Genomic DNA, 27,635 nt, shown 5'->3' on the forward strand with positions numbered 1-27,635 from the left:
GGGTGAAGGTTCCTGGAGATTGACTGCAGATAGAAACAAAACGGAGGTAAGTACACGGCAAGCCAACAAGGTGCAAAACAACAAAACTAACGCTAGAAACTCCAAGGCTGATACACTGACAAACATACTGTTCATGGCTAACGATCCGGCAGGGAATGGATGTCAGGTCAGGGCTTAAGAAGAGTGATGATCAGGACCAGGTGTGCAGACCGCTGATGAGATGCAGGTGCGGTTAATCGGGAGATCTCCCGCCTAGCAACGTCGCCCGGCAACCAGGCCGGGAGCGTTCACGAACCCTCAGGAAACTGGAGATTCCGAGCAGAAAAATGGCAACACAGGCAGGAACCGACTCAGGATGCAGGGTTCATGACAGTTTGCTGTGTTTTTAACTGTGTTGATTCTGAGTACTGTTGTGTTCCAGTTCCTTATATTTGAAGATAATTATCCTTCTAATGCTTTCTTATCTATTTATAAAATACTATAAAAAGAAAGCTGAATACTAATTATTTTACAACATTCCCTGTCTTGAATGGTACAGTGTAGTTGTAGTTTATTTCTTTATCAATTGTAGTATTTTATTGTTTTCCTATATATATTTTTTTCATTACAATCCCTACCATAGACAGTATGGGTGTTCCATTATTCGACTCCTCTATGGGAACTTTGTAATATTTAGAATAGCCATGGAGTGGTCTTGGTGTCTCGGAACATTTGGTTATCAAGATACAGTCGAGAGCTACACATTTCCCTTTTAATCTATTCTCCTTAAAGTTGGGTACATAACTTTGTGCCGTTCTGCAATTTCTTTCGGGAACTGATCATGAATTCCTATTTTCGTGCCAGCGAGTCTTTCACACAGGCCTTAAACCATTATTTTATCTTTAAATAATGCAAATGTGCTAACGATTGGGCACTCATATCTCTGTCCTAAACGGATTACACGTTCGAGTTGGATTTTGTTGACAACATCGCCTGGGATCTTTATCGCTGTATGAAATAATTATTTCACCACGATTTCAGGACTTTTTCCTTCTTTTTATTGGATAACAGATTTTCTCTCATAGATCTAGTCTGTATATCAATTAAGGCTTCTCTCAGAAACATGTTCTCCTTTTCAAGTTCATTAACGTCCGTTTCGGTCGTATTGACTGCACCTTTTAGCTTGTCTGTTTCTTTCTCCATTGTCGTAACTTTTTCGTCACTCATCTTGAGGCTCGCCTTCATCTCCTTTATATCTTTACTGACTAATTCAAGTTTATCATTTATCGACTTCAACAAATCGGTTTCCACCCTTACCATTCCGGGTGGTGAAAAACATAAATCGTCTGGAGTCACGTTTTCTTTTGGGGATTGGTTCTCCATGTTTACTCTCTGTCATGTTTGGTTGTTGTTTGTTTTGGTAATATTAGTCGATACATTTGTCTTATAATTTGTTTTGTGTAGTTATCCAGATTGAAGGTTATTACCCCCGAGTATGTGGAATGAAGTGCTAATATACAGTACCAGTCAAAAGCTTGGACATTGTTTTTTACTTTGTAGAATAATAGTGAAGACATCAAAACTATGGGGGTATAAAGAAGATAGCCCTATTTGGTAAAATACCAAGTCCATATTATGCCAAGAACAGCTCAAATAAGCTAAGCTAAGAGAAACGACAGTCCATCATTACTTTAAGACATGAAGGTCAGTCAATACGGAAATTGTCATGAACTTTGAAAGTTATTTCAAGTGCAGTCGCAAAAACCATCAAACTGGCTCTCATGAGGACCGCCACAGGAATGGAAGTCCCAAATGAATCCCAAAGGAATGGAAGCTGGTTGAGAGAATGCCAAGAGTGTGCAAAGCTGTCATCAAGGCAACGGATGACTATTTGAAGAATCTCAAATATAACATTTTATTTTCATTTGTTTAACACTTTTTTGGTTACTACATGATTCCATGTGTGTTATTTCATAGTTTTGATGTCTTCACTATTATTCTACAATGTAAAAAAATTTAAAAATAAAGAAAAACCTTTGAATGAGTAGCTGTGTCCAAACTTTTGACTGGTACTGTATAGTCGAAGTTACAGATATTGAATATTAGGTTTTTATCTTGAGGCGATCTTCATCGCTGTGTTCAGTCCGCCATCTTGGTCTGCCGCTCTTACATGACAGGGCCTGTTTTAAACATGCATCCTGTTTCCAACAAGACACTTAAGTAATACTGCAAAAAATGTTGCTAGGAAATACACTTTTTGTTATGAATACAAAGCGTTATGTTTGAGGCAAATCCAACACAACACATCACTGAGTACCATTCTTCAAATTTTCAAACATTGTTGTGGCTGCATCATGTTATGGGTATGGTTGTCATCGACAAGGACTAGGGAGTTTTTTTGGGATAAAAAGAAACGGAATACAGCTAAGCACAGGCAAAATCTTAGAAGAAAACCTGTTTCAGTCTGGTTTCCAACAGACACTGTGAGACGAATTCACCTTTCAGCAGGACAATTCTTGAGTGGGCTAGTTACAGTTTTGACTTAAATCGGCTTGCAAATCTATGGCAAGACTTGAAAATGTCTGTCTAGCACAGGAGGCTGGTGGCACCTTAATTGGGGAGAACAGGCTTGTGGTAATGTCTGGAGCGGAATAAGTGGAATGTTATCAAATACATCAAACACATGGTTTTCATGTGTTTGATGCCATTCTATTTGCTCCATTCAGGCCATTATTATGATCAACAACCAAATCAAAATAATAATGATAAAATATTGTACAATTCAGGTGTGCAAAGCTCTTAGAGACTATCCCCAAAAGACTCATAGCTGTAATTGCTGCCAAAGCTGTTTCTAACATGTATTGACTCAGGGGGGTGAATACTTATCTAATGAAGATATATGTGTTTTATTTTTCATAAATTTTTTAAAGATGTTAGAATTTTTCTACCACTTTGACATTACGGAGTATTTTATGTAGATCGTTGACCTAAAATGGAAATTGAATCCTTTTTAATACTACTTTGTAACACAACGAAATGGGGAAAAAGTTCAGGGGTGTGTATACTTTCTGAAGGCGCTGTAGGCTGTCTAAAACAAATTAAACTACAAATGTTATGGGATGCATTTTCTCCATTGTTTTTTTATGGTAGGCCACTCTGGTAGGCCTACATTATGATCAAATAGCCACAGTAGCCTACTTGGCCACTGTTAAAACTGTAACTTAAAGCGGGTACATCCTCAGTGTTCACAGTAAACGCACACCGGAAGTTACACAGAATTTTCACAACGTTCAAGTTTGCACTCAGCAGACCTGAAAATTGCTCAGTGCCGAAAAAATGAGAGGGAACATTGGTTAAGAGATCTAATGTTCATAGTGCAACTGCAGAAAAACATTAACGATTAACGATTAAATGGGTCAGGTGTTACTAGCTACTTGTGAGGTTAATGAATCACTGTTCTCCGTCAGATAAATGGTCTAAAATGGTGGAGTGCTGTATACTACAGTCTATAAACTGTGTGAAACAAATTCAACTCTACAATTGTTGACTATAATTTCATTAGAAATGACTGACAAGAAAAGGATCAACTAAATCACATGATGATGGTGCACCTTTACAAGTAGTCTATCCTAAATCAACCGATTTATCACACTAGCCTAATACAGCAGCCATCAGCATTATATTATGAGAGTATTGAGGCAGTGTGGACAGATACCACGATTTGTTAAGACACTCTTATTTATGTGTGTAGTGTAGCCTACTAGTGAACATTACTGTAGTCCAGTCCATGGTTTCATTATACTGATAACTACTGTAGTGTAGTCTACTAGTGAACATTACTGAGAGTCCAGTCCATGGTTTCATTATATTGATAACTACTGTAGTGTAGTCTACTAGTGAACATTACCTAAGTCCAGTTCATGTTTTCATTATACTGATAACTACTAGTGAACATTACTGCTAGTCCAGTCCATGTTTTCATTACACTGATAACGGATGGACTAAGGACTCCATTCCATGTTTTATTTATGCACTAGTTCGTCTACAGAGTTAGTGAACAACAATGCACAGTATCTATGTATCCCCACAATGCTTCATGAGCTATAGAGGCTATGTAGTTGTGAATATCTACCTTTTCCCCAGTAAAAATATCAACATAAACTGTAAAAAGAATGTAGAAAGTAAACATGTACCTCAATATTTACAGAGGGATTGTTCACATTGATACACTTTGATTCAGTAAAGGATATTCAATGACACTGTACCAGAGAAGACTGGTGGGAGGTGCTATAGGAGGATGGACTCATTGTAATGAATGGAATGGTATCAAACACATCAAACGTATGGAAACCACATGTTTGACTCCATTCCACGAATTCCATTCCAGCCATTGCAATGAGACCATCCTCCTATAGCTCATCCCACCAGGCTCCTCTGCACTGTACAGTTCTATGAAAATATACCATGACACGGGAGGGCTTCAGAGGTGTAAAGCAGAGGGCTTTAAAATATATATATATATTTTGAGATGGGCTTAAAATGGAACTTGTCAACTGTTATTTAGCCATGTACAATTAAAATAGGTTCAGAACGGGGCAGCACAGCTGGTCCTTAAATGTAAACTGAGATAATTGATTATTTGCATGTCAATCTCTCCTGGCTCAAAGTGGAGGAGAGATTGACTTCATCACTACTTATTTTTGTAAGAAGTATTAACATGTTGAATGCACTGAGCTGTCTGTTCAAACTAAAAATCGCAGCCCCTCCACCCCCAAACGACTTCCCGTGGCTATGGTCTCTGTACATCTGAAAGCGTCCCTTCACTCCTTTAATTTCTGCTGTCTCTGCTATAACGTCTCAGGACCCATCAGCTCTACAAAGTCCTCTGTCGCCACCTAGAGGAACAAATGAGTAATTACAACTATCACAGGAACTCCAGAAAGTTGATAGAATACTGTATAATGTTTTCTGATTTATGTTTGTTTGTATTTTCACTGCATTTAATAACTACGAGCTGAAGACACATTCCCACATTATCAAATCATTTGAATGGACAAATAATATTTTCTTTATAGAGTTTGCGGCGTATGCCAATGCTAAGATGTGTCGTGTTATTTCCAGATGTTTTTAATTAATTTGACCCTATCAATATTTGGCACCACAAACATTTCAAAAATTAGAACTACATATTCTGCCTCTTAGAAAACATAGACCTGTTGTGTTTTTTTAAAGCGAGTTGTTTGTCGAAGTTCTTTCCTCTTAGAAAGTGAGAGTAAATTCGACAACTTTTCTCTCTTTTTGTGGCTACACCCAGGTTTTTTCGACTTGCAAGACAGCAGGAGAAATGGTAGGTTAATATTTTTATTATGAAAGTCAGGTGTTAGATTCTTTGGGAGGCGATTCTTATTCAACTCAACGAAACTGTCTTATAATAAAGGCCCGATTTTTCAACTTCTTTCTAATACATGGCAAGTACAGAAATCTAGTACCCCGCTAGGCCCACTACCATAATGGCGGAGTTCGCACAGCTACCTGACGCTGAGATTTAAGCTATTTAGCAGGTATAATAATATATTTATCCTAAAATAAGAGATAGACAATCGTGTGTATTGTATTTCTGCTATATCGTCTTAGTACCCATCAGCTCTACAAAGTCCTCTGTCTCCACCAAGAGGAACAAAGGAGTGATTACAACTATCACAGGAACGCCAAAAAGTTGATACCAATACTGTATAATGTTTTCGGATCTATGCTTGTTTGTATTTTCACTGCATTTAATAACTACGAGCTGAAGACACATTCCCACATTATCAAATCACTTGAATGGACAAATAATATTTTCTTTATAGAGTTTGCGGCGTATGCCAATGCTAAGATGTGTCGTGTTATTTCCAGATGTTTTTAATTAATTTGACCCTATCAATATTTGACACCACAAACGTTTCAAATATTAGAACTACATATTCTGCCTCTTAGAAAACGTAGACCTGTTGTGTTTTTTTTAAAGCGGGAGTTGTTTTGTCGAAGTGCTTTCCTGTTAGAAAGTGAGAGTAAATTCGACAACCTTTCTCTATTTCTATGGCTACACCCAGGTTTTTTCGACTTGCAAGACAGCAGGAGAAATGGTAGGTTAATATTTTTATTATGAAAGTCAGGTGTTAGATTCTTTGGGAGTCGATTCTTATTCTACTCAACGAAACTTTCTTATAATAAAGGCCCGATTTTTCAACTTCTTTCTAATACATGGCAAGTACAAAAATCTAGTACCCCGCTAGGCCCACTGGCATAATGGTGAGTGCGCACAAGGAAGACCACGAAACGTGTTCTCTTTTACACAGCTACCTGACGCTGAGAGTTAAGATATTTAGCAGATATATTATTATATTTATCCTAAAATAAGAGATGCGTATGAGGAAAGAAATAATTGTGTGTATTGTATACATACAGTGTATTTCTTCCTAACTTTGATAGGCGGTCATAGGCCTAATTGAGTCCTGTTACATTTTTACAGTTGTGTCAGAATACCCATACTTGCGTTCTAAATAGTAGGCATTTAGGTATGCGAAAATATAACGTTTTATATGTGACATTTGGAAAATCGACTAAGCTTTAAGTGCCAGGATGTTATACTAATTTCGGCTATAATTCGCTGCACACTGTTGAGGAAGGACGCACTGTACCCAAATGAACGGTGAGTCTAGTATGTTGATATTTGTTGTTACTGCATAAATTTTTACGATTAGTAATACACATTATGTCGTTTTAGTAAGTATTTCGGATACGACCTATGACTCCCAGCCAACCTTGACAAAATGGATTCATTAAAACTTAGCCACTTTGGTTTTGCGTTGGGCCATAGAGATATACAGCAGAGGCAGCTTTATTGATGCTATCTCCTTTTTGAAGTAGTACACTGGCTGATCCCTCCCGATGACCAGACTGGACACAACAGGGTCACCAGGAAGGATAAGCCAATGAAGGTGGAAGCCCCACACAGTTGAATACGTTGAAATGGTGGAACCGCTGCTCATGCTAATACAGCCTTTTGGCCACTAGAGGCCTCTATCATTCTCTATGGTGGGGCAGGTTGGGGCAAGAAGGAATACAGTTTGTCAGAATTGACCAGGATAGACTTTTCCTAGCATGTTAGGAGAAATACTCCGCAGGTTAGTATAATTAACGTAGTAGGTTGGGAAAATTAGGTTCAAGTTAAGTAAAGGGTTAGGGTTAACTAAAATACAAAAACAAACTTTTAACGTCAATTTGACAAACTGTGCACCATCTAGCCATGCCCAGGTTGGGGTGGATTGGTGTCCTGCCTAGGCATAATACAATTTCCTAAAAGAGGACTGACACGAAAAAGACAACTAAATAACATAATTACATATTCACTATGTAATTATGCTACATTGCTAGGTTAAATCTTTTTTTATTGTTTTATAATAATAATAATTTAAACAAAAAAACATTCAGCCTTTACTGCTTTTCACAATTGTATTCGGCACAAAATGCTTTACAGAATATCATTATAATGTCAATTTAAATCCCCAGCACAGTAGGCCTACTCTGCTTTTGTGTTTAAACGTTTTAATATAATGGTATTTACTCTTCTTATTTACAGATTGATATGGGACCAGACCAGTCCTCTTCAGGATTGTGAGGCCTCCTCTCTGAGAGTTATAATGAGTTATCATCAGGGGGCTAAGGGTGGAGCCATCCCTAAAGACAGACAGAAGGATGGGTCACCAAACAAGGATCTTGATGAGACCATGGACCCTGATATGAAGAGGTGTGTGTGTTTGTGTGCGCGCGCACAACTGCTTGTTGAAGACTTTTAGATCTGTATCCTATTTAAAAGTAATGCATTTTTAGAAGGATACTGAGTTACTGCATAGTACATTTAACAGAAAATATGAAAGATTTGGTAAGTGTAAATGACTGAGGACAAACCAAGTCCAAAGGTAGTTCACTTCTATAATGCTGCATGTGATTTGAGTATTTACTAAATGTGCATGTCTTTCTTGTATTATTTGCAGTGTCCATCCAGAGATAGCCGAGTCTGTTTCCGCTGGTTGTTTATCAATGAAGAGTGGTACATCAATGGTTCACTCTCTTCATGTCAAAGAGGGGGCCTCTTCACAAAGAAAAGGGTGAGTTTCTACATGTTACCAGGAAATTTAGAACCATCTCTATAATGAAGTGATAATGCCAGAGGCTACGGTAGGATATGAGGAAGCGCTGTGGGACTGAAGTTTTTAATGAAAATATGTAAATCATTATTTGAATATGTTGGTAACCCATCTCTATAATTAAGTGATAATGCCAGAGAAGCCGGTGTTTGGAGGATATATTGGCATGGATGTTGTTAGGCACGAACACCGGCTTTGAGGGCATTATCACTTTTATACAATGGGTTACCAACATATTCAAATAATGATTTACATATTTTCATTAAAAACTTTATTTTGATGAATTTATTCATACTATTTCATCCTTCCACAAGATATAGTCCCGACACAAATCTAGGGTTGCTACCCAAACCGGCTGGTCGTTCGTTCTATCGGTTCGGTTGCCAGAGACGCGACCCAGTCGTTCAGTCTTTTTGTTCTGTATCTATAGACGGACCCAGTCGTTCAGTCTTTTTGTTCTGTATCTATAGACGCGACCCAGTCATTCAGTCTTTTTGTTCTGTATCTATGGACGCGACCCAGTCGTTCAGTCTTTTTATTCTGTATCTATGGACGCGACCCAGTCGTTCAGTCTTTTTGTTCTGTATCTATAGACGCGACCCAGTCATTCAGTCTTTTTGTTCTGTATCTATAGACATGACCCAGTCGTTCGTTCTAAATGTTCCATTGCCATACTGTCTGGCAACGCTTTTATCCCTTGCTTGCTAGCTAGCCAACTACAGCTAATTTACAGGTAAGTCAAACAGTGCAGCCAGAATAACAACGGTATTTGCATTTGTTTAAGCTGTTTTCTAGAGACATTTATTCGGATAAATCCATAACAATGAGCTAATGAGGCGCGATTTCGCCTGGCATAGAGAATGTGCTCTCTCGTCAGGACACTGTTGTTCAGAGGAGCTAGCCAACAACACAGCTACAGTAACACAATCACTTCAAACTGAAGCTGGAAAGACTGCAAACTAGCTGCACTTCGTTTCATTTGACCTTTTATCAATTGACATTTCTTTGTATATATCCATAAAAATGATGCCAGCTGATTCATGATTTCGACTGGCTGAGAAACCCTGCCTGTCTGTCTCGTACCGACTCCCGACACGTTCATTGCTATGGGACAGCTGGAGATCGAATTTGAATATTGAAACAATGTTGCAAATATCAGAGACAGACAGCAAGGTTTATCTAAATCTCCGCTGTTGAAAACTAAATGTTAGTCTAAAAGAAATGTGAGATAATGTCTAGATGCTTTTTATAGTGGAGATCAAGTGTATAAAGTGCCTGGCTGGGCTGATGAGACAGTGGATTGCGCAGTCAGATGGAACAGAGTAAATAGGCTTTTTAACATCATAGATTTAGCCGGTGGTAACTTGTGGAATAGACACCGGCTGGAATGCAGTTTTTACCAATCAGCATTCAGGATTAGACCCACCCGTTGTATAATTTAGTAATAACCACCTATAAGTGTAATTCTTCAGTTATCACATGGTTTACATTTTCATGTTAATGTTGCAGTGCAGAATAAACTTCACAGAAAATATTCTGTTCATCAATATATTTGATAAAGGATCAGAATAATTTTACGTCTGTAGAAATGAGTTAAACTAAAATTATGAATTCTGACTCAATATTCAATGTTGTATTATGTTGTATGACTTGTGCTGCTTGCAGGTCCCAACCAGAGATGGCAGAGTCTGTTTCATCTGGTTTTTTATCAATAAAGAGTGACCAATCCATGGATCAACCTTTTCATTTCAAAGGGTAATATTTTACATAGTCCTTTGAGCCTATGTCATAATAATAACATTTTCTTAATTATTTGTGACTTAAGGTGAGACAAAAATGCACATAACGATATGATGAGTAGGTTACCATGATAACAGATAGTTATAAGTAGGTTACCATGATAACAGATAGTTATAGGTAGGTTACCATTATAACAGATAGTTATAGGTAGGTTATATTAAAATATAATAATATTATCAGGCCATTATGTGTTAAACTGAATGGGTCAGGTTCTTTTGATCAATGTATTTGATAAATGTTATTTTCCAATTCCCAACCAGGCCAGGAGAGGTACCCTGTGATATCTGCTCTGAGGTCCAAGCTTTGAAGTTCTGTCTGACCTGCACTCAGTCCTAATGTGAGACCCACGTTAGGAAGCACTACACATTACCTAAACTACAGACACACACCCTGGTGGAGGTGACTGGAGACCTGGAGGAGAGACTCTGTCAGGAGCACCACAGAGATCTGGAGGTGTTCTGCAGGACAGACCAGATGCTGATCTGCTTGGAGTGTTCAGTGACAGCACAAAGGTCATGACCTGATCATTGAAGAGATAAAACAAACTGGAAGACAGGTAGTTGATCCCCCACCTCATTATACCCAAAAGTATGTGGACACCCTTTCAAATTAGTGTATTCGGCTATTTCAGCCACACCCGTTGCTGACAGGTGTATAAAATCGAGCACACAGCCATGCAATCTCCATAGACAAACATTGACAGTAGAATGGCCTTACTGAAGAGCTCAGTGACTTTCAACGTGGCACCGTCATAGGATGCCACCTTTCCAACAAGTTAGTTCGTCAAATTTCTGCCCTGCTAGAGCTGCCCCGGTCAACTGTAAGTGCTGTTATTGTGAAGTGGAAACGTCTAGGAGTAACAACGGCTCAACCGCGAAGCGGTAGGCCACACAAGCTTACAGAACGGGACCGCCGAGTGCTGAAGTGCGTAGAGCGTAAAAGTCGTCTGTCCTCAGTTGCAACACTCACTATCGAGTTCCAAACTAACTCTGGAAGCAACGCCAGCACAAGAACTGTTCGTCTGGAGCTTCATGAAATGAGTTTCCATGGCAGAGCAGCCACACACAAGCCTAAGATCACCATGTGCAATGTCAAGCGTCGGCTGGAGTGGTGTAAAGCTCACCGCCATTGGACTCTGGAGCAGTGGAAGTGCATTCTCTGGAGTGATGAATCACGCTTCACCATCTTGCAGTCCAAAAGACGAATCTGGGTTTGACGGATGCCAGGAGAACACTACCTGCCCGAATGCATAGTGCCAACTGTAAAGTTTTGTGGAGGAGGAATAATGGTCTGGGGCTGTTTGTCATGGTTCGGGCTAGGCCCCTTAGTTCCACTGAAGGGAAATCTTAACGCTACAGCATACAATGACATTCTAGACGATTCTGTGCTTCCAACTTTGTGGCAACAGTTTGGGGATGGCCATTTCCTGTTTCAGCATGACAATGCTCCCGTTCACAAAGCGAGGTCCATGCAGAAATGGTTTGTCGAGATCGGTGTGGAGGAACGTGACTGGCCTGCACAGAGCCCTGACCTCAACTCCATCGAACACCTTTGGGATGAATTGGAACGCAGACTGCGAGCCAGGACTAATCGCCCAACATAAGTGCCTGACCTCACTAATGCCCTTGTGGCTGAATGGAAGCAAGTCCCCGCAGCAATGTTCCAGCATCTAGAGGAAACTCCATATTAAATCACATGATTTTGGAATTAGATGTTCGACGAGCAGGTGTCCACATACTATTGACAATGTAGTGTACTTATTACAGAAGATTTGCTAATACTGTTAATTCAAGTTCATGCTACAAGCTTTGTCATTGCTTGTTTTGCAACATAAACATTTAGTTTTTTTTCAATGAAAAGATTGTTTCTTACTCTGTTTCCACTGCTCAAGACTTTTGATGGAGAGCAACGCCAAAGGCCAGAGTCAGTCGACGGTAAGTGCATGTACAATCAATAATTAATTAACCCAAAAGTTGTTCTTTGAGATCTTTAGTGATAGCTCATAACTTGTGAACAATGATGTACATAACGTTTGTAAAAAAGTATTTAAGATATAATTTGTTACTCCTATTCTGATATAAGTAAATTAGTATGCATTTGTGGTTCCAATTAAGTCCGTTTTTTCTCCAGTGCTGCCTCCTCCTGGGAAGATCCAGGTCCTGTCAGTGAGATCAGACTCTGTGTCTCTGAGCTGGGGTTCTCCTGAGGGGCTGAAGGCACCACACAAGTTCAGAGTGACCTGGGGCTGTGACCTGGGGGAAACGGATTCATCAAAAGTGAAAGGCGGGTATCATCTTAAAATAAGCAGTCTCCAACCTGGTGAAAAGTACCAGTTCAACGTGGCTACAGAAGGAGAAGATGGAAGACAAAGCAGATGTGTCTCAGCATCTGTAACCACAGGTAGAGAGTTTGGTTTTAGTCATGTTTTACTGACATACTTTGTTGTGTTTTAAGAGCGATATTGTTATGGACTCATCTGTCATGGAAAGATCTTCTTACAACAAATCTTGATTTTTGTTCCAGTGGTTCCACCCAGAGACTTAAAGGTAGACCATTTGAACGATACCTCCTTCACTCTCCACTGGTCCAAGGCTGAAGGAATGGAAAAAGTCCCACAGCGCTTCCTCATATCCTACTGCAGCCCAAGAACAGACCTCCATGCAGAGAATACTAAAGACTGCCACAAAACATTCTCAAACCTGCAGCCTGGTACTGAGTACACCGTCAGCGTCTCAACTGTACTGAACAATGGGGAACAGAGTGAACCTGTCTCTACAACAATCTGCACTAGTAAGAGATCTCCTCACCTTATTACAGTTCATCATCTCTACCAGAACAGACATTTTGCTATATTACAAATCAACTTCTATAGTGACTTTTGTTTTTAGCTTATTTCTTCCCACATTATAAGTGATTGCAAAGACATGTTTATCTATAGAGTTATTCACACTATAGTCCCTGGGTTCTCATGCATTATTACTTAAACATAAATGAAAAGAATGGTGTGATTAGAAATCCTCTACACAATAAGTGTTTTACACTGTACTACTGATAAAGTTAAGCAAGCAGAGGCAGATCAACTCCTTGACATAATGACTAACAGGAATGGAGGAAAGCATGAATTCAAATTTTTTTTGGATTTCATGTAATGGACATACACAAAATAGTCCAAATTGGTGAAGTAAAATTTAAAAAATAACTTGTTTAAAAAATAAATAAAAAATCAATAACGGAAAAGTGGTGCGTGCATAAGTATTCACCCCCTTTGTTATGAAGCCACTAAATAAGATCTGGTGCAACCAATTACCTTCAGAAGTCACATAATTAGTTAAATAAATTTCACCTGTGTGCAAGTATCACATGATCTGTCACATGATCTCAGTATATATACACCTGTTCTGAAAGGCCCCAGAGTCTGCAACACCACTAAGCAAGGGGCACCACCAAGCAAGAGGCACCATGAAGACCAAGGAGCTTTCCAAACAGGTCAGGGACCCATTTGTGGAGAAGTACAGATCAGGGTTGGGTTATAAAAAAATATCTGAAACTTTGAACATCCCACGGAGCACCATTAAATCCATTATAAAAAAATGGAAAGAATATAGCACCACAACAAACCTGCCAAGCAAACACGTTTGATGTTCGCCAAAAGGCATGTGGGAGACTCCCCAAACATATGGAAGAAGGTACTCTGGTCAGATTAGACTAAAATGTAGCTTTTTGGCCATGAAGGAATACGCTATGTCTGGGGCAAACCCAACACCTCTCATCACCCTGAGAACACCATCCCCACAGTGAAGCATGGTGGTGGCAGCATCATGCTGTGGGGATGTTTTTCATCGGCAGGGACTGGGAAACTGGTCAGAATTGAAGGAATGATGGATGGCACTAAATACAGGGAAATTCTTGAGGGAAACCTGTTTCAGTCTTCCAGAGATTTGAGACTGGGATGGAGGTTCACCTTCCAGCAGGACAATGACCCTAAGCATACTGCTAAAGCAACACTTGAGTGGTTTAAGGGGAAACATTTAAACGTCTTGGAATGGCCTAGTCAAAGCCCAGACCTCAATCCAATTGAGAGTCTGTGGTATGACTTAAAGATTGCTGTACACCAGCGGAACCCATCCAACTTGAAGGAGCTGGAGCAGTTTTCCCTTGAAGAATGGGCAAAAATCCCAGTGGCTAGATGTGCCAAGCTTATAGAGACATACCCTAAGAGACTTGCAGCTGTAATTGCTGCAAAAGGTGGCTCTACAAAGTATTTACTTTGGGGGGGGGGTGAATAGTTATGTACGCTCAAGTGTTCTGTTTTTTTGTTTCAGAATAAATAATATATTGCATCTTCAAAGTGGTAGGCATGTTGTGTAAATCAAATTATACATACCCCCCAAAAAATCCATTTTAATTCCAGGTTGTAAGGCAACAAAATAGGAAAAACGTCAAGGCGGGTGAATTATTTCGCAAGCCACTGTAGCCGTGGTTACATACATAACCCTTTATCTCCACCTGTGCGTGCCAGTTGGTTATTTTGGGATTTCCTCCCCCTCCCATATCCTGTTCCCACCATACTTTTAAATCCATGTCTCCCCAAATGTTAAAATGAATTATGAACTCCTCCATGTTTTGTTTGTGTTTGTAGTAGCCGCACTGCGCTGGTCTATGTATTAATAGAATTCTGAGTATTTACATGTTTCCAAGGTGAATTATTAGTTTCATGTTCATTCCCTAGGCTGGCCTACTACGGCACGGTGGAGATCACAAAAAAAATTCAACAGTAGGCAGGTTTGCATTGACCCCATTGTCTTATGTCAGATGGCGTCACTCCTACGGGATGCTCGTCCCTCAATCGATCAGTGCAGGTAGAATCAAGTCGCTATCTGACATGAGAAAATGCATTGTTCTGTGTTTATTCTACAAAAGCAATGTCGCAAATGAAAACATAGCGACATGTGTAATGGAATCAGCTATAGGAAACATGTTCTAAAGATAGACAACTTCTGTATCCGTTCGACGGGTGGATTTTTATTTTGTCTAACTTTCTTTATTGCAAAACATTCTAATTGAAACTGTGTTTTTGGGAAAAAAATAATGATTGCAGAATACATTTGAAGGTACGCGGGGCACGTGATGTCATCGCATAATTATAAAGCACCGTCTACATTTAATTCTAAATGCTTACTGCTAAATCCATTTTTCTATAAAAATGTTTCTTTGCAGGACAAGGATTGTCTTAACTTTCAAGAATGACAGAATTGCTTCACTTTGCTTTTCTGGTTGGCTGGTTGCAAGTTTCAACATCCAATTATTTCAGATCTACGCTACAGGACTGCAATTTTCACTGATAGAAATCCTATTAAATTACTACTATTTCTATTGCTATTCTATGGTTTCACCATGGTATAGACTGTGATAATTATTAGAAAATATTAGTAAATTCTTGCATTCTATCCATGCTGGCTTTAGCGGGCTACCTGAGACATGAAACAGATATGTCGAAAGGGCATACAATTCTTCAACCAATAACATTTTACCTAGCTTGATAAGCTAGCTAACGTTGCTAATAATAAAGTCAGCTATATGCCTAACGTTGACAATTTGGTCAAACTAGCTACATTATCCATATGATAAGGTTGTAGTTGTCAATTTTTTTCTTTGTTGTCATCTTTTGGTTGAAAAGTTAAAAGGTCAGTGGTGAAACGTCACAACTCAGCAACTCGGGCAGTTTCCCCACTTGGAATTCCAACATGGAGGGTCATTCAAGTAAAACTTCCCAGCATGGGAACACGGCATTATTCGTTTTTCGCTAAACTATTTTGTTTTATGTGTGACGTCATTTCGTCAAGCTGGATATATCAACACAGGGTCGTTCAATGGAAACACACCCTAGCAGGCACATGTCACATCTATTTTCTATGCAAACTTTCTAAATGTCGTTAAAAAAATCACTGGACAAGTTCATGGAAATGTAGATACTGTTGCACAGGTCGTAAAGACAGACAAAAAGGTTTAGACCAGGGGTGTCAAACTCATTTTAGCTCAGGGGCCACATGGAGGAAAATCTATTCCCAAGTGGGCCGGACCGGAAAAATCATGGTATGTATAACTTAAAAACAACAACTTCAGATTGTTTTCTTTGTTTTAATACGATCAACATACAACATAAAGCTGGAGCCTGAGGACAGTGTGTCCAAAATAGTACAAGCACAACATCACTATTAATCATAAAACACGTCAAGTTTATTTGAAAATTCTAATGAAAAAGAACACACAAACACACAATGCCTCAGTGATTAACAGAACTGTTTCACAGATCACAGAACTATATCAGGGTGTCATTTCTCAGGCAGAAATGTAGATAAAAATAATGAAATCCTGTTCCCCAAACAAGTGCAAGAACCACAGAGTCAAGAATAGGTTAAATATACAAATAAAATCAATTACACACTTTTACAAATTTTTCAGACAGGGGAAGTGAGCTGCATCACCACCGGCAAGTTGCGTCTCCCACAATGACGGCTTCAACTTGAAAGAACGTATGCTGTCATAATACTGCGTGACAACTTTGTTGCGCCCTTGCAGCTGTTTGTTCAAGTTATTCAGGTGCTCTGTAACATCCACCATAAATGCAAGGTCCTGCATCCATTCTGCGGAATGAAATTCTAACACTGGTTTGCCCTTTTCTTCCATGAACTGTTCAATTTCTTCTCGTAAATCAAAGAAACGCCTCAGCACAGCACCTCGGCTTAACCATCTTACCTCAGTGTGGTATGGCAGGCCATAGATGTGGTCTTTCTCTCTGAGAAGGCTGTCAAACTGACGGTGATTCAGGCTTCTGGATCGGATGAAATTAACAGTTTGGATGACCACCTTCATGACGTTATCCATCTTTTAATGACTTGCAACACAAAGCCTGGTGCAAAATACAGTGAAAAGTCAAAAAATCACGTCCTCCATTTGCAGATTGCACTTTCTCTCTGAACTTTGTCACAACGCCTGCTTTTTTCCCGATCATTGAGGGCGCACCATCTGTAGCCAGGCTGACAGCGCGGGACCAGTCCACTCCGACCCTGTCCAGCGTGCCGACGAGTGCGGTAAAAATATCAGCTGCTGTCGTTGTATCTGTCATCGGCACCAACTCCACGAACTCCTCGGTGACGGTCAATGTGTCATCAACTCCGCGGATGAAAATGGCCAGTTGTGCAACATCTGTAATGTCCGTGCTTTCATCAATTGCAACCGAAAACGCAATAAATTACTTTACTTTTTGCTTCAACTGGCTGTCCAAATCCACTGAAAGATCGTAAATCCTGTCTGCAACTGTGTTTCTTGTCAGGCTGATATTTACAAAAGCCTGACGCTTTTCAGGGCACACAATCTCCGCTGACTTCATCATGCATGTTTTTACAAATTCACCCTCACTAAATGGTTTTGAAGCCACTGCGATTTCATTAGCAATGAGGTAGCTAGCTTTCACTGCAGCATCACTGATGTCTCGGCTGTGAGTAAACACAGACTGCTGTTTCTTCAGACCCACCAACAGTTCATTCACCTTCTCTCTTCTCCGCTGTCCTTGAAAGTTGTCATATTTGTCGGCATGAAGACTCACATAGTGGCGACGAAGGTTATATTCTTTCAGCACTGCAACATGCTGTGAACACACCAAACATACAGCTTTCCCATTCAATTCCGTGAATAAATAGGAGGATGACCATTTTTCTTGGAACACTCTGCACTCTGCGTCCACTTTTCTCTTTTTTGACAGAGACATATTGGGGCAATGAGGGTGCCAAAGCACATAATGTTAAAAGTAGAAGCCGTAATAAATATCGCGGGCAAAACAAAGTAGCTCATTGGCTGCACGTGCTTGACCTACTTGCTCTGCCCCGGTATAAACAGTTTGCTTGCTTAACACAATTGCTATTGCGCCATCCAGTGGACGCAATTGGAACAGCAGTTTATTTTATTGAAAAATTGCAGCGCATTTTTATACTTTACAAAATCATCTCGCGGGCCGGATTAAACCCGTTTGCGGGCCTGATCCGGCCCGCGGGCCGGACGTTTGACACCCCTGGTTTAGACAAACCCCCAACTGTTGCAAACCAAATCCTAGCCCAGTAGCAAGGGGAAATAATAATTTCTAGATGCTTTTTTCCAGGGAAGATTAAGTTTATGAATTGACTGTCCAGGATGTTGGACAGTGGCTGCAAATTGATCATTCAAATGGAACTGTTAAAAGGCATTACCCCGGGATTGTGGGAAATAATGCCACATTCACATGCTAGTCGGAACTAGGAACCTCAGAGTTAAAAAGAAAATAGAGCTTCCTATTGGTTGATTCATCTTTCCTCCTGTAGCATATTTCTGGAGATAAACTGTAACCCTGACATTAATGTATTTTCCTTTAGTACTGCCTGCACCAGACCAGCTGACTGTTGACTCAGTGGACACCACATCAGCTGCTGTTAGCTGGAGCCAGCCACCAGGATTAGACCAAACCCAACATTATTACCAGATCTCCTACCGCTGTCCAGGGACAGAACCACACATCACTACCACATCTTCACACAGCATCACTCTCTCTGACCTGCAAGGTGGTACTCAGTACTCTGTCACTGTCTGCACTATGCTGAAGAATGGAAAGCGAAGTCAACTGGTGTCAACAACCCTCACCACAAGTAAGGAAGTACACTACTTAAGTATTGTCTGGGCAAAATACTGGTTTAATCAACTGTATTTAAACATAATTTGTCAATGTATTGTGACATGGAATCTACATGGAAAATACATTGGATTTGAAAAAAGTTATCAACAATCTGTTATTTTGAGGAAAAAAACTATACCACAGGATTGTCATCATGGTAACCAAATTTCAACATAGATAACCCTTTTGTAAAATATGTTGAATTTGTACCTTTTAAAACAACGTCGGATGTAATCTTCAATGTAATATCCACTATCAGAATAAATAAACAATCGGCTGGGCAGCACCTCCTACTGGAGAATTGATCTACCCTTTTGTCTCCCAGGGTTTTAACCTTCTTCCCTGTGATATTTGTCACTGACCAAAAAATAGAAGTAAAAAAACAGGACTAAATCTTATCAAACTCTATTTAAAGTGAATTTAACGTTTGATTTAGTCATGTACTTTAACTTAGATTTCTGGTTGAGATGGAGACGTGAATCCAACATATCAATTATTAATTTGTAGACAAACTGGAATTAAAGCCAGACAGTGGCACAGATGGAACTATCCAGGAAGAAGATAAATCACCTTGAAATGTTGCTATTTGATTGCATTGACAACCAAACACAATTCAATATTCCTTTTGAAATACAATAAATAGCCTATTAACTTGACGTCTTTAACTCTACCAAAAACAAAAGTTAAAGGATGGGATTAAGTCATTTGTTCAAATGGAACAAGTTACGTCTCCTTTAAAGCTAGAATCCTTAACTGAAAAAATAACAAAGCAGACCAGCCCGCCTCAGTTTAAGTAAAAAGCTGAGGGATGGGCCTGGAGAAATGTAACCATTCAAATTCATAGACAAAGCTATGGATGCAAGGACTGACCATCCATGACATCAACATTATAGACAATGTTTTGAGGCTATACAGAGTTTGTTTACATTTAAATTGCTTTCAAACACTGGAGTAAAACAAGCTTATATTTTAGATATTATGGGGTGCAACAGTTTAACTAAGCTTTTGATGCTTTTATAATGTGTATTCTTCAAAAATCAATGGGTATATATAATTACTTTAAAAGTCCCAAAATGGATGTAGCAACTAAGGATTCTAGCTTTAATGTTGATATTTGGTTGCGTTGTCAACCAAACACAATTCAATATTACTTTTGTAATACAGTAAATAGCCTAAAATTATCTTAATGTAACGTTCAACCTTAAAATGAGTAACACATTCATGGCCACACCTCCCGAGTGGCGCAGTGGTCTAAGGCACTGCATCGCAGTGCTAGCTGTGCCACTAGAGATCCTGGTTCGAATCCAGGCTCTGTCGTAGCCGGCTGCGACCGGGAGACCCATGGCACAATTGGCCCAGCGTCGTCCAGGGTAGGGGAGGGAATGGCCGGCAGGGATGTAGCTCAGTTGGTATAGCATGGCGTTTGCAACGCCAGGGTTGTGGGTTCGATTCCCACGGGGGGCCAGTATGAAAAAAATAAAAAAAATAAAAAATAATGTATGCACTCACTAACTGTAAGTCGCTCTGGATAAGAGCGTCTGCTAAATGACTAAAATGTAAATGTAATGTTGAGGTTACTGTAACTATACATTTCTTCTTATGTAATCATATAAAGTCTGCATGTTTAAGATAGCATGCAAAGGTCATCGCAGGTCTGTGGAGATCTTCACAATTGCTGTAATAATCTAGTAGAATCTCGAATGGCATTGATCACTTGCACCATGTACTTTTAATGTAATCTCAACTGCAATTCAGGTCATTAGGTTCGGCTATTAGAGAAGCACAGTGATAAGTAACACATTGAATAAATAAACAAAATATCTGACATTGTATTCCCATTGGAGTTTGGTTGTGCTTTTAGATGGTTGAAAGCATAGTGATAACACATTGGGATATAAACTACATTTTGGCTGTCTTTTTGAGTGGGTGAATATAGGTTGTAATCTCATTGATCAACGTCTCACCCAAATACTACCCAATTATCCATGTTGAAATGATGTGGTTTGCCCAGTGGGTAGTTATCAAAATGAATCTATGAACTAATCATAAAGCATGTGTCAGCATGGGATGTAAAGGTACAGTATCTTCCCTGATGATAAATATATGATGGTGATTTCCCTGGATCTTTCCTATTTCCTGATCTTCCTTTCTATTTACAGAACCCTGTCTCATGGAGCTGTTGTCAAAGACTGGACTAGAAGATCATTATGAAAACAAGCTGACGTTAAGTACTGTCCTTGAGATAAATGATAATACTACATCAGATGAACCACTTACCACTATGCAGTCACTTCCAGGGGCCTTCCTTAAGAAATTAATGATGGCAAATGTGAATGCTAGGAGTGTAAAATGTATGTCTACTGACCAGGAAGTTTTCTATTATGGTGTAGACAACCTGGACACTGACTCTGATACCAGCAATGTAATTCATCCACTGGACCTGATAACTGCCCTGTTTCTGTGCTCAGATGGTTTCCTGCAGCAGGAGATGGTCCAGAAAATGTCCATGTGTCAGTTTGCTGTTCCTCTCCTGCTGCCAAACTGTGACAAAAAACAAAGCACTTTGATGCTGTGGGCCTTGAGGGACATAGTGAAGAAGTTTAGATCCTCTTCACAAACGGCCACAAATGCTTTCGTGGAGGAGAGAATAGTTCTCTCTGATATTCCTATGGTGTCTTTTGTTAGGCTAGGAGAGAGCAGCTTGTCCAAGTCTCAGATTTTGAACAAGTTGCTTAGTAACCCTCAACAGTACCATGATACATTTGTTCATCATGATATGGAATGTGGCGATGTCCCTCGGCAAATCTCAGATGGTCTAGTTGAAATCAGCTGGTACTTTCCATGTGGGAACAGAAACATAGACATGTTCACTAAGCCTGTGGCTGTTGCCAATCTCAGAGGAGACATCAGGTCCTTTGAAACACAGTTCTCCTTTCTGTGTCAAACATCAGCTGCAGTTTACATTTTCATTGACGACTTTGAGGCAGATCTCAAGGTTTTGGAAGGAAAAAGCACAAAAGCAGAGTTATTTCTGGTTGTCAACTCTCAGAGAAAAACATTCAAGGTGGACACATTGAAGAAAATGATTACACAATACAGTATCAAAGAAACAAATGTGATTGTGAAAAAGAAGCAGAATGATGCAGAATTTGTCAAAACCCTGCAGTCATCTGTGGGTGACATCATCGAAAAAAGTAAAAACAGATTGACAATTGAAAACATGGCTGACGTGGCTCATCAGTTTGGGATTCTGGTTGATGAAGACAGTGATGCGTGTCAGAGTGCCAGGACGATGGCATATGAAATCACCAGGAACATCACAGACACCATTAAATTCAAAGATGAACAGCTACCCTTACAAGGGCAAATCTGGAAAGAGCTTTCCCAGTTGGAAAAGGAGAGGTGTAGGCTGAGAAAAGCAGGGGATGCAGACATTGAACAATACAAGAGCCCTCTGAAGAAAAAGGAGGAGGAATTGAGAAAGAAGCTAAATCAATTTGAAATGTCAGATGCAATGGCAAGCTTCATTTCAGGATTGTCAAGTTCAGGAGCTGAGCGATCCTATTTCCTCAAATGGATGCGCATAAATCTGGACAATCTGTCACTGCAGAACCTGTCTGCTTTGCGGGACCGGTACAAAGATCTCTGCCAACATTCTCCGGAGAAAAAAGACAACATTAAAGATTTGGATAAGCAATTATCTGACTGTTCCTTAGGACTTGAACACTTCCTGCGTGAGTTGGGCCAGTTTTATGAAGCTGCCTGCTCCCTCCCTGAAGGTAGCCTACAAAGGGAACAGATGGAGCATCTCCTTGGTTTGTGTGCTCAGATGCTGTTGGATGGCTCCCCTGTTGAGCTTGTGGATGGAGATGCATCAAATATCCCTCTAAAATGGATATCAGCTGTACTGACTCAGCTTCATACTCTTGTCCAATCCAACAGCAAGATCCGGGTGGTCACAGTTTTAGGGGTCCAAAGCACTGGGAAGTCCACTCTCCTCAACACCATGTTTGGGGTCCAGTTTGCTGTCAGCAGTGGAAGATGCACCAGAGGGGCCTTCATGCTACTGATTAAAGTCAACAAAGAACTCAAGGAGGAACTGAAATGTGACTTCATCATGATCATTGACACAGAGGGGTTGAAATCACCAGAGCTGGCTCAACTCGATGATAGCTATGAACATGACAATGAATTGGCCACACTGGTGATAGGACTCAGTGATGTCACTATTATCAACATCGCCATGGAGAACTCCACAGAGATGAAAGACATTCTACAGATTGTTGTTCATGCTTTTATCAGGATGAAGGAAGTGGGGAAGAAGCCAGTGTGTCATTTTGTGCACCAGAATGTCTCAGACATGTCTGCTCATGACAACAACATGAGGGACAGGAAGAAGTTGTTGGAACAGTTGAATGAAATGACCCTGGCAGCAGCCAGAATGGAGAAGAAGGAGAATATCTCCAAGTTCACTGACGTGATGGAGTATGATCCAGACACAAGCAGCTGCTACATCCCAGGACTCTGGCATGGGACTCCCCCGATGGCTCCAGTCAATGCTGGCTACAGTGAGGCTGTGTATGACTTCAAGAAGAGCTTGATGGAGGATTTCAGACAATGCCGAAAAAATTATGTCTTGACGCATTTCATGAAGTGGACACAAAGCTTGTGGGAGTCTGTTAAATTTGAGAACTTCATCTTCAGTTTCAGAAACAGCTTGGTTGCAGATGCATACTCCAGATTATGCACTGAGTACAGTGATTTGGAATGGGCCTTCCAGAAAGACATGTACAACTGGATGATTGGTGCTGAAACCAACATTTCTAATTTTGACATGACAGTTCTTAATCGCCAGATCTCCATAAGAGATATGCTTAATGACCTGATGAGGGAAGCATCGGAGAAGCTGTCAGTGGGGGAAAAAAGGAAATCCAAAACAATCTAATTACATACTTTAAAAAGCAAGATGGCCATGTCAATCTGGTGTAAAAATACAGGGAAGGCTTTGTGGCCAGTGCTAAAACACTGAGACGAGAGACAGAAAACACAGTGAATAACACTCTACATGGAGCTGTTGAAATCAAAGAGGGAATGGCCAAACTGGATGACATAAAAAGTTCACAGGCAAATACAATGGAGAAGAAGGTACTGGCTTTGCTGCAGACCTGTAGACAGAACAAATCTGATTTATCAGAACAGGACCTCATAGAAGAGTTTGAAAGAATGTGGAAGGAAACTCTGTCTGAGATCAAATTCAGAGGACTCACAAGAAGAGATGTTGCTCAGGATGCCTTCAACATTTTACATGACCATTTCTCTACAAGGCCGGGTTATGTCAAAAGTATGTTGGTTGGAAACAGCTTGGTTGATTGTGGGAAGATACCGTTTGTTGTAGAGTCAGGTAATTGGTGGAAGAAGACTAAAGGCTTTGTCAGGCACTGGAATAGAGATAGTGACCATTACAGGATGAAACTACAAAAGTTGTGTGATGACATCATAACACATTGTCAGGACTTGATAACCCAGAAGGTGAGAAGCAGAACAGATTACCATGACACTGACATCAAAGAGCTGCTGAACAACATTGATGAAACATTGCAACAAAACAAGAAACGTAAAGTTAGTGAAGAATGTGAAGAATGTGAGGTTAAACTGAAGTTGCACATCTGTGGCATAGCAGCGATAACATTTCAAAAGAAGCATGATGATTTAATTGCAGTCAATGACCCCCGAAAATGTCTGGAACAGTCTAAGGAAAAGTACCTTACTGACTTCATAGACTTATTTCATAACAAAGACCAGTGCCTTAAGAAAGCTGAGGAGTTCACAAAGCTCTTACGGCCAGCTGTACAGGACTATGTGACCAAAATGATTGGTCCTGATATAGTTGATGAAATGAAGACAGGTAAAGGGTCAGAGACTTACAGCACACGGATGCGTTTCCAATTCTCCATTTTAGAACAGCTCCTAATGGATGGGAAATATGAGAAATACAGAGAATACATCAAGCATTATGAAAGGTTTGTGAAGGACTGGCTGTTTGACCAGATTGTCGAACAACTCTCAAAGGACAGCAGACTGGAGAAATTGGAGAATAAACATCTTTTAGAGATAGTCGAGATAATCACTGATACAATTTCTAACATCAGAAAAACACATAGCACTATAAAAGATATCAATACTTTCATTCAGAAAATGTGTTGTGCCCTTGGAGAGAAGCTTGTCTTCCCCAAGGATGATCTGGATTTGATCATGACTCTGAACTACTCTGAAAATACAGAACAGTTTGCTGACTACCTAATAGATTATGTGGGAGAATTGGAGCAGTCACTGGCAGCTGTGTACGATAAGGGAGGAGGCATCAAAGAGAGACTCAGATCTCTGCCATTCATGCCTCAGGACAAGATGTTCACCAGTCTGTTTGGCTGTGGAGAGGTATGCCCCTTCTGCCATGCACCCTGTGAAGCAGGGGGGAAGGAGCATGCCAAACACTTTACCTCCATTCACCGTCCAAACGGGCTCAGCGCTTGGAGGGGTAGAGTGACAAAGGTGCTAGTTATTGACATATGTTCATCTCTTGTGATAAGTGGCCGTTCATTTTACATATCCTCAACAGCAAAAGAATCTTATCCCTACAAGGACTACCAGACATATTACCCTAACTGGGTCATAACTGGAGATTCCAGCGTTGAGGCGTCAGACTACTGGAAGTATGTGATGGCTACATTCAATGAGAGAATTGCTACAGACACAGATGCACTCCCTGCTGATATCCCAGAGGACTGGAAGGCATTAACATTTGATGATGCAATGAAGAGCTTGAAGGGCTCATTCAACATGAAAGACTAGTATTAAACTAGCTATAAGAAGTCTCTAGTTGTCGACATGACAACCATTCAAAGATGTCAGACTTGACAACCAGAATTAACTCTCATGACATGGATATATCACAGAATCAAAATATGTGAAATAATGTACAGATCTGTCAATACCCAATGCAATTCTGAAAAGAACAACTGCAGCAAGACAAGTCATAGTTACGGATACATTGATAAATTATATAAAAACTTGGCAATTTACAGATCTGATGTTCCATAATGAAATAGCTAACACTTTGAGTTTTATGGGAAAGGAATACAATATAGTCAAGTAATAAATAAATAAATAATGACGTCAATGTAATTAAAGCATTTTAACATGATTCAGAAATCACACAAAAGGCAAGAAAAGTAAACGTGAACACAACAGGTTAACCAACAGATTCAGAGTTTTACTTGATAATGTCCATAGATAAACACAATACACAGGTAACTAATTGTTTATTTCTTTTAAATTATAATAATTAAATTTCTCTCATTTACTTTACCATCTAACCTATGGCTTGATATGCCTTAATCACAGATTATGAAGAGACTGCATCATTCAGTGGTAAACGGTTGGCTTGGATTTAGTTTCTCTTATTTTACCTTTTACATGTTCATCTTAATGTACTTTTTATTTAATGAATATGCATTTGTTGTTTCATATACAGGTATTACACATTCATGGGTCTTTTAAATAATTTACTTCAACAAGAATGATTACTAAGTAGACTTCAAATATAATGTTTTTAATTGATCGCACCTTCAAATAGTGATTTGTTCAATGACTTCATTGCTTTGAACACATTAGTTTCGATAAGGTGTAATTCCTAATCAGTGACCATCAGTAATGTAACTTAATTAATACTCTTCAGGTGTGCTTGATGTATACAGTATGTTTTGAAGTAATGCTCAGTGACCATCAGTAATGTAACTTCATTAATAATCTTCAGGTATGCTTGGTGTATACAGTATGTTTTGAAGTACTGCACTCTGTTTGTTTTGAATGCTAATGATTATGATGATGATGTTTGTTGATAATGGTGATTATACATTTGGCGGTTGATAAAGATTATATTGTTGATTTTCTTTTTGGTGTTGATAATGATGTTTTTTTGTTGTTGATGATGGTGATTTTGTTTTTGTAGTTGATGATGGGGGATTTTATTTTTGGAGTTAAGGATGTGGGATTGAACTCTCTAGAGCCTGCAGTGAACGGCTTTCAGTTGGCCAAACTATCACCATGATGAGAACAAAAAAAAGTTTAGTTGTACTGTTCAAATATATTGATATTGTTTATGATCTCTTACAAATGTTATTTTGCCTGCTGTGAAAACACACATACATTGTACTTTGCAGACATATTGTGAAATCATGCAAATTGTTGAAATTGAAAGTAAAAATGCCTTTCCGTTGTGTACTATCTTGTTGATAGAAATAATGATTAAAAACGAATCAATTAAAAACATTATTTGGTGTCATGAAATACTGTCCAGCAATAGAACACCAGTATTGCTTGTTCACTTGAAATCTGTTGTAGACAGTTTTAATCAAATATTAGACAAATAAAGGCACATAATGTGCATATCTAGGGGCCATATGTATCAAATAAAATGTTATTTGTCACATGCACCGAATACAACAGGTGTAGACCTTACAGTGAAATGCTTACTTACAAGCCAACATATATATATATTTGTTTAATGCAAATAGGGCGGCGCACAATTAGCCAGCGTCGTCCAGGGTAGGGGAGGGAATGGCCGGCAGGGATGTAGCTCAGTTGGTAGAGCATGGCGTTTGCAACGCCAGGGTTGTGGGTTCGATTCCCACGGGGGGCCAGTATGAAAATGTATTCCCTCACTTAACTGTAAGTCGCTCTGGATAAGAGCGTCTGCTAAATGACTAAAATGTAAAATGGGTAGCCATTTGATTAGCTGTTCAGGAGTTTTATGGCGTGGGGGTAGAAGCTGTTAAGAAGCCTTTTGGACCTAGACTTGGCTCTCTGGTACCGCTTGCCATGCGGTAGCATAGAGAACAGTCCATGACTAGGGTGGCTGGAGTCTTTGACAATTTTAGGGCCTTCCTCTGACACCGCCTGGTATAGAG

General features: G+C 39.7%; 1 protein-coding gene across 1 annotated transcript in view; it reads left to right on the forward strand.

The window, feature by feature from the left end:
* LOC311116985 (interferon-induced very large GTPase 1-like) overlaps nt 1-26,997 on the forward strand; it is a 60,407-nt gene extending 33,410 nt beyond the window's left edge. The window contains 7 exon segments of the mRNA XM_084191988.1: nt 11,860-11,902; nt 12,099-12,368; nt 12,492-12,758; nt 18,374-18,643; nt 20,829-23,590; nt 23,593-23,655; nt 23,659-26,997. Of these exon segments, the coding sequence (XP_084048114.1) occupies nt 12,569-12,758; nt 18,374-18,643; nt 20,829-23,590; nt 23,593-23,655; nt 23,659-25,518 (5,145 nt within the window). The 5' untranslated portion in view covers nt 11,860-11,902; nt 12,099-12,368; nt 12,492-12,568 and the 3' untranslated portion in view covers nt 25,519-26,997.
* Nucleotides 26,998-27,635: the final 638 nt, after the last annotated feature.

Source organism: Coregonus lavaretus (genome assembly GCF_964263955.1).
Source record: "Coregonus lavaretus genome assembly, contig: HAP1_SCAFFOLD_464, whole genome shotgun sequence".
NCBI classification, from domain to species: domain Eukaryota; kingdom Metazoa; phylum Chordata; class Actinopteri; order Salmoniformes; family Salmonidae; genus Coregonus; species Coregonus lavaretus.